This window comes from Arachis ipaensis, chromosome B7, assembly GCF_059453495.1.
Source record: "Arachis ipaensis isolate K30076 ecotype BB chromosome B7, ASM5945349v1, whole genome shotgun sequence".
In the NCBI taxonomy this organism is placed as follows: Eukaryota; Viridiplantae; Streptophyta; class Magnoliopsida; order Fabales; family Fabaceae; genus Arachis; species Arachis ipaensis.
The window spans coordinates 132,745,182-132,759,854 of record NC_142442.1 but is presented as its reverse complement, the minus strand read 5'-3'; the positions used below and the strand labels follow the sequence as shown (position 1 = coordinate 132,759,854).

Here is a 14,673-nt window from a genome sequence, read left to right as displayed (position 1 = left end):
CGGGTCGCAGCTCTCAGCGTGGGAAAGGATATACTCTGCGCAACACCAAGGAACCACCAAATTTGGAATCACTTGATTTTAAAAACAAATATAACAAAGGCCACTCACACTTTGATCCAGGAAGATTTAACTCATGTGCCTCGTATGAGTTTCATAATGAAGTTCTGCAGAAGCGTCACTTATGTGCATCCCACATAGTGAACTTAGAATCCCTTGCTGTAAAAGAAATCAACTTTGTCACTCTTTTTAAAAATCTGAAATGGATTCCTTTGTTCAGTATTTAGAAACTTGTGTATCCTGCCTTGGTTCGCGAGTTCTATGCGAACATGAGGTTTATTGATGGTGCAATCCATTCCTATGTCAAGCGGGTTCACATGTCTATGAATAGAGAAACAATCAGTGTTGCCTTGGGATATGTTGATGAAGGAACAGCCACTTATATGACAGAAAAATGGGATTCACAAGTTGGGGTAACATATCAGATAGCTCTGAACCAAACCTGCGAGAACCTCTCCGGTCTGGATGGAACAGTTCCAACCCACAAGGCTCTTGGCCCTGAAAGAGCGTTACTTCACAGAATCATCACTCACATTCTGATGCCTCAGAGTGGTTCATACCATAGAGTAACTGTTTCTGATACCTTAGTGCTTTTTGCTATTATTACTTCATCTCCTATCTCTTTTGCATATCTCATGGTGAGACACATGTGGGAGTGTGTTAGAAGTAACAAAAAGGCTAATCTTCCTTATGGAATCTTTCTTACATGCATCTTTGAATATTTTAATGTTGATCTACTTAATGAGGCTGTAGAAAATAAAGTTTCCACAATCAAAGGAGGAGGAGTTTCGGGCTCTATGAAAGGCAACAAAGGAAAACGCTCTGTGCCAACTGCATGTTCTGATAGTGATTTCGAAAGTCGCCCTGCCGAGCCAGCAAAGATGGCAGAATCCATCAAAGATGTCCTCATTGAGTTCTCCAATATGTCAAAATTGATGGTGCAATCCTACAAGGCTGCTCGAAAACAGGCATATGAAAATGAAAAAGCCTGGAACAAATGCACAGAAAGAGTGAATCTGATGATTCAGAATCTTGAACAAGATACAGGGGATGCAAATGAGAATGATGCATCTGGCTCTGAGTATAACTTGTCGAATGATTGATCTATCTGTCACTTGTTGAACTCTGGTTATGTTTTAGTATATTGTATGCTGTTGGATACTCTGGACCACTATTATTTTGTTAAACTTTTTTGGAATATTCTGGTTCTGGTTATATTTGTTTGCATACCATTGTCTTTTGTTTTTTGCAGGTTCCCCTTTGATGACAAAAGGGGGAGGAAAGGTTGAAAAATTGAAAAAACAGGGGCTGAAATCATTTTTTGATTTATGATCACCCCTGTGCATAAACTCTATGTTCCAATGATTATGATCTGTTTTGTTTGCTGCATTTGGAACTTAGTTATGTTATGATAATCCTCTTGTGCTCTGATATGCTGGATAATTTTTTTTGTGCTCTGATATGATTCTGGCCAATTGAAAATGTTTTCCTTGCTATAAACTGATAATTTCTGCTCTGATATGATGGCTGCAAAATGTTGTTCAATTAATCAATTTTTTTTTGCAGCAAATTGTTTGGGAATTATTAATTGTGTTTTGGTTGCTATGTACTTTGTACTCAAACATTTTGTTTCATATTGAGCAGAAAATCATTTATATAATAACAAATTAGTTTTACTTATCACTTCACTTCTGCTCATAAATTAAGCCATTCAACATTTCAAAATACCATATGTTGAATAAATGGTGGCTTTAGGCTTGATAAAAATGTTACAGGTAATGCTTTCCTTGATAAAATGGCATATATTAAGGGGGAGCTATGTAACAGTTGGAAAGGGGGAGGAATCCTAATTTACAAAGGGAGTACTTTTAATCCTTACTCTTTCCATTTCAATTTTTAATAATGTTTGTCATCAAGGGGAAGATTGATGAGATTGGAAAACTCCAAAATTAAATTGATGATGATCAAACATTATTAAAATAATTAATTACAAAATTATTAATTTGAACTTCAATTCACATGTGTTAATTAATAATTTTGTTGTACAGATTTTGTTTCTGGGCCGAAAAATAGTAAGCCCATTATGTTGAAGAAGTTCAGCCTTGTGTAGTAAATGTTAAAAATATTGGCTGAATTATTATTGAGTAATATGGGCCAGATAATTGAGAAGCAGGCCCAAATTATTTCTTTGGTAAAAGACCAAAAGGATTGGCCCGAATTGAAAAGAAAGAAGGAGGGAAATCTGCATGCTTTATTCTGTTACCTCTCTCTTTCTTTAGTTGGAATTCAAATCTTTATGAAATAGCCTTAATTACCTTGGTAACATGAGACAAAAACCGCAAAAGTGATTTGATGGCAATTAAATGTGTGCTACATGTTATAAGACCGCAAAAGTGATTTGATGGCAATTAAATGTGTGCTACATGTTATAAGGCAGGAAAGAAAGGGAAGTGGGTTTTTAATTGAATTGAATTGATTTTAATTTCCTTCTTTATTTCATTTGGAAGCCTTCTTCACTCTTCTCTCTCTTCTCTCTTTTAGCATTCGGTCACCTCACAGTCAGAGAAGAAAATGGAAGCTAAGGTAAGTTATCAGAAGCAAAAAGAAGAAGCTAGAAGCAAGCATGAAGCCATTGTAATGATGGCGGTAAGAAAAAGAAAATCTGAGGTATGGAGTGGCTAAGATCTTTACCACAAAAGGTAAGATGTGGGAAAGAAGTCTCAAGCTCTCCATACCCGAAAATAGAGAAGATCCACTTCGGTCAGAGGAAGAAGATCCTTGGAGGCATGGCTCATCTCTACTTTTGATCAACCACCACAGGAGGTAGCTACTGTAGCTACGTGGAGGAAGAGGCAGAAGTTAGAGCAGATGGAGTTGTCATCATCAAGGACTCATCAAGGGCCAGAAATCCTTCTTGGAGTGCAAGTCAAGATGGAAGGTCTGGATTGATGAAGATTGGTGACAAGGGAAGACATAGAGGTAATTGCATGTTGGGCTTTACATTCGGTTCCCTCTCCTCTCTCTCTGGCCGAATTGGTTTTTGCATGAAGAAGAAGAAGTTTAGCTCGGTTCAAGAGTTTCAACCTTGGAGGCTTCCCCTTCTATAAATAAGGGAGAACAACCAGGGCTTGAAGCAAGGAAAAGAGTGAAAGCACAGTGTTCCTATAGCTACCCCAGCTAACAGAACTTCTTCTCCTTCAATGTTCTTCATTTTGTATTTTTCTGTTTAATTTTGTCTGTCTTGAGTCTCATGGAAAAAGGAAAACAGTGAGGTTTGTAAAAAAAAGCCACAGAGCGAAAAAAGGCAGAGTGCACAAAATTAAAAGAAAAAGCCATAGATGTCCTTAGAGGTCCTTTGTACATCTGTGTTGTGTTTCATAATTCTGTGGGAATCCCCTTGCAAGTTGGGTTAGCACTTAGCAGTTGAAAGCTTGGTGGGTTACCAAGTCAAGTTTAGGATTGGGAGTTAGATTCTGGACTTGTCCCGAATAGGAAGGGTAGTTCTTAGGGAGAATTGGTGTATGTAATCATGATTATAGTAAAATTCCATCATTATTGTGATGGAGACTGGATGTAGGCTGCATTGCACTTAGCAGCTGAACCAGGATACATCTTGGTGTGATTTTCTCTCTCTTCTACTCCATTTCTGATTCTGCTGTATGGGAGACAAAATCGAAAAATATCTCTTGGCTGGTTACGAGACAAAAAGAAAAAGTCTCTTGACTAGGCACGAGACAAAAAAAAAGAAATATTTCCTCAAGTATTCTAAACAGACAGCAAGTGTAATTAAGCGAAAAAAGGGGCTAAGATTTAACCCCCTATTCTCTTAGCCATTGATAAACCATCATAAAAAGTTACAAATTTAAAACAATAAAGGAATGATTGTTTACCGGCTTTGTCTTAGGTGAGAAAAGGTATATTAAGGATTTTGGTGGTTCAAATAAAAAAATTAAAAAATAACATAGTTAACTACTTAAGTACCATCATCTTTTTCCTCTTATTTTTTTTATAATAATAACCACCATCACGCCACTTACTGTATCTTTTCGTTTCTTTCTAACAATAGCAATCACCACAATATTTAGAAGTTACAACCAACATTATTAACAATATTATTAATAATTATTGTTTTTCCCTTTTTATATCGTTAGGAGTCTTAGGACAAGGTTCCTTCGCTACAATTCAACGCTCCACAATCATAGATTTCATAAACTGGTTTGGGAGAAAAACAGTAGTAAAAAATAATAATTAGTTTCTATACAATTTTTAATACCAAACGAAACTGATCCTTGATAACTGGATTGTGTCTTGTTAAATAATAACTAATATACAATTTCAATGCCTTGCCAGTTGCCACTTTACATATCCAATATGTTGTATTCTAGACTAAACTTCAATAAACGACGAGTTTACTTGGTCAAAAGTGCTATGGATGCTTCATACCCATGATAAGTAGGTGATGCGTGTTATTTTTTTAGGAGCTTCTATTTTTGATTCAAAGCTCACATTAATTAGAGAAAAATATTCATAATCAAATCTCATTTTCTATGAAAAAAAAGATAGCAAAGTGGATGATAGGACAAAGAGGAAATAAATTGAAAAAAATAAAATAAAAATTTTACAAATATTGAATAATTAATTTATATTATTACAATTTTTAATATATAATAATCATTTAATCTAAACCATTCATCACTATTTTTGAATGGTTAAGATGAAAGATTCTATTTAGACCACCAAGATCCAAATATACTTTCACCACCATAGAACCAGCCTTGAAATTTGGCATGTTGAGATTTATTTTTTAAGAAGTATCAACTTTGTGCTGAGACACTTTCCAACTGGCGACAGTTTTTATTACAAGTATCTTTGGCTGTATTTGTTTATAAAGACGGGATATTAACATAATGATAAAGAGACATAAAATTATATTTAATAGATGAGACATAGATAAAGATATGAGTAATACCCCAAATAGGTCCCCAAGAAATTTACCATCCGACAGTTTTGTCTCCCACAAAATTTAACTAAGTTTTCTACCCTGAAGTTCTCAGATATTCACCAGATACGTCGCCAAAACCGTTTGATCCGGTTAAAGTAGTGACATGTCAGGTTATCTGGGACGTGTCACCTCCAGGACATTTTGGTCCCCATCCACGCTGGACAAAACGGCGTCGTATTGGAACCAAGGGCAAAACGACGTCATTTCAGGGAGGACAAATTCGTCCCCACTTAAACAAAGAATGCAAACGGCGCCGTTTTCATGTGGGGACCTATTTGCCTTATAATAGTATCTTAGGGGACCTATTTGACCTATAATTCGTGATGTTAAAAGAAGCTATATTTATTTCAACGCAAACCTTAAAAACACATTGACATTGGTCTGTTCATTTATCAAAATGGTAACATAAACCTGAGATCCCAAACATGTTAACCACACAAATATTTGGCTTCAATAGCAACACAAACCAAATCAAGTCAAAAGAAGGTTTATTTTCTTCAACATAAACTAAACGAAACCATTCTAAACAACATAAAGTCTTCTTCCTCCAACATAATAAAAGGTGGTAACATAACTAAGACAACAACTTTCACACTAATTCTTAGAAGCATCATTTCTTGAAAGACTGGTTCAATCCTGGTGTTGGAATGAATTTAAACAACTTAGATACCGTGCCACTGGTTGCAGCTGATATTATCTCAGCACTAACACTCCCCAGAATTCTTGGCCCTAATTACTGTCTCCTTTAGACGTCTAAAAGAAAGTTGAGCTTGGAATAAACAGTATTGTTATCATCATATTTGATAATCGACATTCAGAATTCACCAAGGAACCTCGTAACTTGAGACTTGGTTTGGCGAGCGATGAATTTAATCCATTTCGAACCATGAGTATATCTCATAGCACATGGCCGGTTATTTTAATGACTTATAACTTGCCACCATGGATGTGCATGAAACTAGAATACTTCATGCTTTCTCTGTTGATCCCGGGACCAAAATCGCCAGGAAATGATATTGACGTGTACCTGCAACCATTGATTGAGGAATTGAAGGAGTTATGAGAACTTGGGATAGAAACATACAATGCCGCAAGAAATAAAACTTTTCAAATGCATGCAACTTTCTTATGGACAATTAGTGATTTCCCTGCATATGCAATGTTATCCGGGTAGAGTACAAAGGGGAAACTAGCTTGCCCTTCTTGTAACTATGGGACTTGTTCTAGTTATCTTACACATAGTCGGAAGATGTGTTATATGGGTCATCGTGTTTTTTTGCCTGAGGAACATCCATGGAGAACTAATAAGAGGTCATTTAATGGAAAAGAAGAACATCGGAAAATTCCACCGTTGCTAGAGGGCATGGAAGTTTTAAGTCACTTAGATTCTATGGAGAATTCCTTTGGGAAGACAAAAAAAAGGTGAATGAAGGCCCGTGGAGGAAAAGGTCAATCTTTTTTTATTTACCTTACTGGAAGTATAACACATCAAGACACAATCTTGATGTAATGCATATAGAAAAGAATATAGTTGATAGTATTCTTGGAACTCTCTTGGATATATCTGGCAAGACAAAAGACCACCTAAATGCTCGATATGACTTGCAAGAAATAGGCATTCGTAAGAATCTTCATCCAAAAGAAATAAGAGGTCATAGAAAAGTGAAGTTTGCAAAAGCATGTTTCTCCATGACTAAAGCTGAGAAATCAATTTTTTGTGATGTCTTGAAGAAAGCAAAGCTACCTGATGGTGCTGCCTCAAATATTTCTCGATGTGTGAACCTTGCAGAAAGAAAAGTATCTGGTTACAAGACTCATGATGCCCATTTTATGCTGCATTATTTACTGCAAATTCCCATCAAAAGTATACTTCCAGATTTGGTCGCAATCCCTTTAATTCGGCTTGGCTCTTTTTTTCGTCAGTTATGTCAAAAGGTTATCACATTAGAAGAGATAAATCAATTGGAAGCAGAGATTGTGATAACTATGCCAATTGGAGAGGATTTTTCCTCCTTCATTTTTTGACATAATGATGCATTTGCCTATTCATTTGGCTAATGAAGTGAGACTAGGCGGCCCAGTTCAATTTCGGTGGATGTATCCTCCCGAAAGATACATGTGTACTTTGAAGTCATATGTTCGAAATAGAAGTCGTCCTGAAGGATCTATTGCGGAGGCCTACTTGGTTGATGAGTGTTTGACTTTTTGCACACGTTATTTACATGATGGTGTTCAAACAAAATTGAATAGAATACCCCAGAATAATGATGCTAATGACTTTGAAGCGGAAATTCCACATTCATTTTCAATTTTGTTTCCTAAGAAAGGCGGTCCATTGGGAGCAAAGAAGGGTGAGCTTTTTTCTCTTGACGACAAGTCTCGAAACCAAGCCCATAGCTATATATTATTGAACTGTGGAAATATTGAAGACTATGTTAGGTAACTGTCCATTTCTTTTAATTTTTTTAATTATAAATCATGGTATTATCTCTAGGTTTTACTTACGAAAATCCTAATTTTGGATTTAGAGAGCATGAGGCTGATCAACAAGGAACAAGTTGGGTGAAAGCTAAGAACCATAGTATGACCTTTTCCTCATGGTTTAAAGGACGTGCCATGCGTCAGAATGTTCCAGATTGGATTAAGGAGCTTTCTAGAGGGCCCAACAAGATTGCAAAAAGATATTCGAGGTATTTTATCAATGGGTATAGATTTCATACTAGGCAACGTGAGGCAAGACGCAAGACGCAAAATAGTGGTGTAACTTTAGTTGCGTTGACTACGAGCTTTGAAAGTGCAAAAGATCCAAATCCAATTCGTGCAAAAGTTTCCTACTATGGCAGAATAAATGATATACTTGAGTTAGACTACTTTGGCAATTTTAAGGTTGTATTGTTTAGATGTGACTGGTATGAGACTCAAGAGGATGGCTATGGCTCTTCATATGTTCAATTTAACAGAAAATGCTATCAAGAAGAGCCTTTTGTGTTGGCATGTCAAGTACACCAATACTTCTATGTGCAAGATCCATTTGATCAAAATAAACATTATGTTATGAAGTCAATTCCAAGGGATTTATTTAACATAGTTGATGAAGATGATGTTGATCCCCAAGCTATTTATGAAAAAGAGCCATCTGACCAGTCAATGGGTCCTTTTATACCCAATGATAATGGTGAAATTGATTTGATTGGGGGTGACTTGCACGAAGTTGTTATAGATGCTTCAAAAGGAGTTCTTCTTTCACAAGAAGATAACACAGAATCAGAAGATAATTCCGAAGACGACATTGAATGATTTATACTTTTTTCGTTCATTACACTAAATAGTAGGGAAGTGGAATGAAAGATGTATATACTTTAACTTTTTAATTGCATTAAACAGTATGGAAGTGGAATGAAATATGTATCACTTTTTTTTATATATGTGTCTTATGGCATGCCTTCCTGTTTATTTCTATTAAATAGTAGTTTTCTTCTTTTTTATTAATGTTCATACCCTGAATCGAGCTGTCCGACCCGGGATGATTGGCGACAAAGCGACCGACCTCTTCAGGTCAGACTATCCGACCTCTTCCTAAAAGAGGTCGGCCAAATCGACAGAAAAGTCCAAAAAAGGGCCCAACTCAAGGAATACAACCCAGATCCAAAGGCAGCCCAAGCCTATAGAGATAAGGGCGGTTCCATTGAAGATAAGCTAACCTCGCCAAAAGATAAAGATAAGATAAGATAACTAACTTATCTATCTAAGAAGGTCATCCCACACTATTATAAATACACTGGAGCACCCAGGTATAACTCATACTCTGATTCTACTAAAAACCTGCTTAATACCCATGCTAACTTAAGCATCGGAGTCTCTTGCAGGTACCCCCCACCCTCCGGTGATGAAGGATCAGCAGTGCAGCTAGAGCAACAAGTCGGATACGACAGCTCCGGCCGCCACTCACCAGCCGGACACGTCAGCACCGACCAGCACAGAAGATCTCGTCCGAGTTCGATCTCCAGTTTCAGGTAACCCTTGGAACATTGGCGCCGTTGCCGGGGACCTGGAAGTCATCCCATCACCATGGCGGACGACCATGACAACGACCATGATTCAGATCTAGAGGATAGAACACCGCACAAAAACGCGGACGCTACACCGAAAGACACTCCGGACCCTAACGGGGACAAAAACTCATAAAATATGTTAGAAGTGCTTCAAGATCGATTAAAGCAACTTGAGAAAGAAGCCCAACATCAGCGAGAAGCAGGAAATGATCTACAAAGAGAGATAAGGCGACGCCGGGAATTGGAGGATAAACTTCTAAAAATCGAAGCCGATCTCAAAGCCAAAACTACTCGATCCACCCCTGAGGACAACTCTCGCAAGGATCAAGATCCATTCACTAGGGAGATCATGAAGACCAAAATCCCAAAAGACTTCATACTTCCGGATATGACTTTGTACGATGGCACCACAGACCCCAACCATCACCTCAGCAATTTCAGAAGCAAAATGTACCTCACCGACGCCTCAGATGCGGTTCGTTCCAAAGCTTTTCCAACAACCCTTACCAAAACTACCATCAGATGGTTCGATAACCTACCTCTGAAATCTATCTCAAGCTTTGACGACTTAGCCAAAAAGTTCCTGGCCAGATTTTCAATCCAAAAAGATAAGGCTAAACACGCCCCCAGTCTCTTAGGAATCAAGCAAGGAGATCGGGAAAGCCTTCGCAACTACATGGAAAGATTCAACAAAACATGCCTAGACATACAAAGCCTACCAACAGAGGCCGCTATCATGGGCCTCATCAACGGCCTACGGGAAGGACTTTTAGCCAATCTATATCAAAGAAATACCCCACATCTCTGGATGAGGTGCAAGAGCGGGCGAAGAAGTACATCAACATGGAAGAAAATTCCCGACTTGGAGAGGCCTCGAGATCCAGTTTCACCTACCGAGATAAAGATAAAGAATCCAAGAGGAAGGAAGATCGAACGAGGGAGAAAATAAAAAAGTATCATAATTACACCCCTCTTCGGGTGTCCCTTGTGGATATTTACAAAGAAGTCTGTAACACAGAAAAGATACCCCCAGCTCGACCACTCAAAGGCAAAAGAGGAGGAGGAAATCGGAACGAATACTGTGAATATCATCGAGTCCGAGGACATTCCACCAACGAATGCTTTGACTTAAAAAATGTCATAGAAAAATTAGTGAGAGAAGGAAAACTAGATCGATTTCTGGCCACCCGAGATGATGAGCAAAGAAAGAGAAGAAGGGATGAAGATGTCGGACGAACTGAGTGATCACCTCGTACACCAGAAAGACATGTTCATATGATACACGGAAGATTTGCAGGAGGAGGAACCTCCAAATCATCCCGCAAAAGATATCTTAAAGAAGTATATCATGTCGAAGGAAAGGAGGAAGCGCCTGACATCCTTGCAATTACGTTCACCAAAGAAGGCGCATCCGGTATCATCCCAGGACACGACGATCCCATGGTCATCACCATCATACTGGCAAACGCCAATCTCCACCGCACACTAATAGACCAAGGGAGCTCCGCCGACATCTTATTCAAAACTGCCTTCGACAAGCTCGGCTTAGAAGAAAAAGAGCTTAGAGCATACCCGAACAGCCTGTTCGGACTGGGAGATACCCCAGTACAACCACTGGGATATGTGTCGCTACATACAACCTTCGGAAAAGGGAACCAATCCAGAACACTCAAGATAGACTACATCGTGGTCGACATGAGTTCAGCTTACAATGCCTTAATAGGTCGGACAACACTACATTAACTCAGCGCAATAGTCTCAACTCCGCATCTATGCATGAAATTCCCAACTACAGAAGGGATAACTACAATAAAAGCAGATCAAAAGGTGGCACGCCGCTGTTATAACGAAAGTCTAAACCTCAGAGGCAGAGGAGAAGAGTTCCATACAATTGAGCTTGGTGGAGCTCAGAGACGAGAAGAACTCCGTCCACAGCCCGAAGGTGAAGTAGAGAAAGTTCAGATCGGAGACACCTCGGACAAAACAACTAATATTGGCACGATCCTAAAAGGAGACGCAAAAGAATTACTAGTACAGTTATTATGAGATAATGTCGATCTCTTCGCATGGAAAGCCGCAGACATGCCAGGCATAGACCCCAAGATAATATGTCACAAGTTGGCGGTCTATCCAGGATCTCGGCCGGTACAGCAGAGACGAAGAAAACTTGGGCCAGAACGACCCCAAGCTGTGGAAGAACAGGTACAGGCACTACTGGAGGCAGGATTCATAAGAGAAGTCAAGTACCCACTATGGCTAGCTAACGTCGTCTTGGTAAAAAAATCAAATGGGAAGTGGCGAATGTGCACCGACTACACCGATCTCAACAAAGCCTGCCCAAAAGATCCTTATCCACTCCCAAGTATCGACGCTCTGGTGGATGCCTCATCCGGATATAAATACCTCTCGTTTATGGATGCATATTCCGGATACAATCAAACCCCCATGTATCCACCAGATCACGAAAAGACCTCGTTTTTAACACCAAAAGCAAATTACTGCTACATTGTGATGCCTTTTGGTCTCAAGAATGTGGGAGCTACTTATCAAAGGCTAATGAATAAAGTCTTTTCAGATCATATCGGAAAAATCATGGAAGTCTACGTGGACGACATGTTAATAAAGATACAAAGTGAAGAGACATTATTGTCCGACCTGGCCCAAGTGTTCGACACTATAAGGAAGCATGACATGCGACTCAATCTTGCAAAATGCACCTTTGCAGTAGAAGCAGGCAAATTCTTAGGTTTTATGCTCACACAAAGAGGAATTGAGGCAAATCCGGATAAATGCTAGGCCATACTCAACATGAAGAGCCCAACTTGTGTCAAAGAGGTGCAACAACTCAACGGGAGATTGACAGCCTTATCCAGATTCTTAGCAGGATCAGCGATAAGATCTCTCCCCTTCTATGCTACTTTAAGGAAAGGAAAGAAGTTCGAATGGACAATGGAGTGCGAGCAAGCCTTCCAGGATTTCAAAAGTTTTTCTGGGACGACCACCTATCCTAACTCGACCACGAGAGGAAGAGCCACTCATATTATACCTCAAATTTGGGTTCCCGGCCTCAAACAACCAGGCGGAATATGAAGCATTACTAGCTGGCTTGAAGCTGGCTAAGGAGGTGGGAGCTCAAAAACTCAACATCTTCAGCGATTCACAAGTAGTCACCTCACAAATAATAGGGAGCTACCAAGCCAAAGACCCCACCATGAGAAAGTATTTGGATAAGACCAGGGAACAGCTCGGACAACTCGGGGAATATAAGATCCACCACACACCCCGCGAACAAAATGCTTGAGCTGACGCACTCTCAAAGCTAGCCAGCACCAAACCAGGGGGCAACAATAGAAGCCTCATCCAGGAAATGCTACAGAACCCGTCAGTCTCGGAAGAGGAAAAAGTCCTAGCCATAACAGGTCAGGATCAAGGATGGATGACCCCCATAATTAATTACCTCAAAACAGAAACACTCCTCACAGATAAAAAGGAGGCAAAAAGATTAAAATGGGAGGCACAGTACTACACTATCATAAACAACACCCTATACAAAAGAGGGATTTCAATACCATTATTAAAATGTGTGCCGACCTCCAACACAAGGGAAGTTTTAGAGGAAATACACAGTGGCATTTGTGGCAATAATCTCGGAGCACAAGCTCTCACCAAAAAAGTACTCCGGGCGGGGTTTTATTGGACAACTCTACAAAAGGAAGCTACAGAGTTTGTAAAGACATGTCCACCATGCCAGAAACATGCCAACTTTCACATCGCCTCGCCGGAAGAACTCATCAGCGTAACCTCACCTTGGCCATTTGCAAAATGGGGACTCGATCTTCTCGGACCCTTTCCCCAGGGATCGGGACAAGTTAAATTCCTCATAGTCGGGGTAGACTATTTCACAAAGTGGATCGAGGCAGAGCCCCTAGCCAACGCCACTGCTCAAAGGAGCCGGAAATTCTTATATAGGAACATCGTCACAAGGTTTGGGGTTCCATACTCCATCACTACAGACAATGGCACCCAATTCACAAATGCAGGCTTCAGAAAGTTAGTAGCCGACTTGAACATAAAATACCAGTTCACCTCCGTCGAACATCCCCAAGCCAATGGATAAGCCGAAGCGGCCAATAAAGTCATATTGGCTGGGCTGAAACGGAGACTGCAAGATGCAAAGGGAGCTTGGGCCGAAGAACTTCCACAAGTCCTATGGGCATATCGAACAACGCCACATTCCACCACAAACGAATCACCATTTCGATTAGCGTACGGAGTGGAGGCAATAATCCCAGTGGAGGTCGAGGAAGGGTCGCCTAGAGTGGTCCACTATAATGAAGAAGCCAACTCTCAACTTCAAAGAGAAGAGCTTGACCTACTTCCGAAAATCCAAGAAAGAGCTCGGATAAGGGAAGAAGCGCTAAAGCGCCGAATGGCTTCGAGATATAATCAAAAAGTAGTGCCAAGAGGTTTCGCTGAAAATGATCTCGGATACGGAGCTTTGCCTTTCTATGGATTTCTATCTCCCTTCCGCTAATTGCTTACGAACCAGGAGGCTGCTGAGGAAGGATTCCTAATTCGAAATGATATCGGAACAACTCGACCCGGAGAAGGAAAGCTGGCGGCAAACTGGAAAGGACCCTACCGAGTCATAGAAGTACTTGGGAAGGGCTACTACAGATTATCCGAACTCGACGGGCGAGAGTTCCTCAGATCGTGGCACGCCTGCAACTTAAGAAGGTACTATAGTTAGAAATAAAGGATACCAGCATGAGATGCACTCTTTTTCCTGAAAAGTTTTTTAATGAGGTACCATGTTGAGATCCAGAAATTATCCAATTCAAAAAAATAAAAAATCTATATGTACATATTTTCATTACCTTTTAAATAAAATATATTAGACGATTCTACAAGTTTTCAAGACGCATTAATCTGAAACATTCATCGTCCGATTATAAAGCAACAGATTAGTAAAAAGTGAAAAACAAATTCACTGCCCAATCACGATAAAGACCAAGAGAGATGAAAACCAAATTCATCTAAAGGTCGACTAAACGAGGATTTAATTCACTTTATACAAATCGGCAAAGATGAAAACAGAATAATGCAAGAAGTTATCGAAAGTGATCCGGAGAAAGGACCTGACGAGGTCTTAATGGATTGCTAAATAATAACTTAAAGACTGGCCGACATTAAAAAAGTCGGACCGAGTCAACCCAAGTTATCAGCAAATCCCTGGAAAGAGGTCTGGCCAACCCTATAAAAGAGGAATTGCTATAACTTAGAAGAGATCGACATGACGAAGTCGGTCTCCTACGAAAAACAAGTTATAAAAGTAATCCCTGAAAGAGACCTGACAAAGGTCCAAAAAAGAGGATTACAAAATAACTTAGAAGAGATCGACATGACGAAGTCGGTCTCCTACGAAAAACAAGTTATAAAAGTAATCCCTGAAAGAGACCTGACAACGGTCCAAGAAAGAGGATTACAAAATAACTTAGAAGAGATCGACATGACGAAGTCGGTCTCCTACGAAAAACAAGTTATAAAAGTAATCCCTGAAAG

General features: G+C 39.6%; 1 protein-coding gene across 1 annotated transcript; it reads left to right on the top strand.

The window, feature by feature from the left end:
* Positions 1–7,088: 7,088 nt before the first annotated feature.
* LOC148554190 (uncharacterized) lies at positions 7,089–8,356 on the top strand. Its single transcript, XM_088493119.1, has 2 exons — positions 7,089–7,498; positions 7,588–8,356. The coding sequence occupies exons 1-2, from the start codon at positions 7,089–7,091 to the stop codon at positions 8,354–8,356; spliced, it is 1,179 nt and encodes a 392-aa protein (XP_088349245.1).
* The last annotated feature ends 6,317 nt before the right edge of the window (positions 8,357–14,673 follow it).

Excerpts from the sequence above, each read along its gene's own strand:
- LOC148554190 (XM_088493119.1), top strand. The coding sequence starts at position 7,089 with ATGATGCATTTGCCTATTCATTTGGCTAATGAAGTGAGACTAGGCGGC. Across the intron at positions 7,499-7,587 it reads AATATTGAAGACTATGTTAG|AGAGCATGAGGCTGATCAAC; the intron begins GTAACTGTCCAT and ends TTTTGGATTTAG.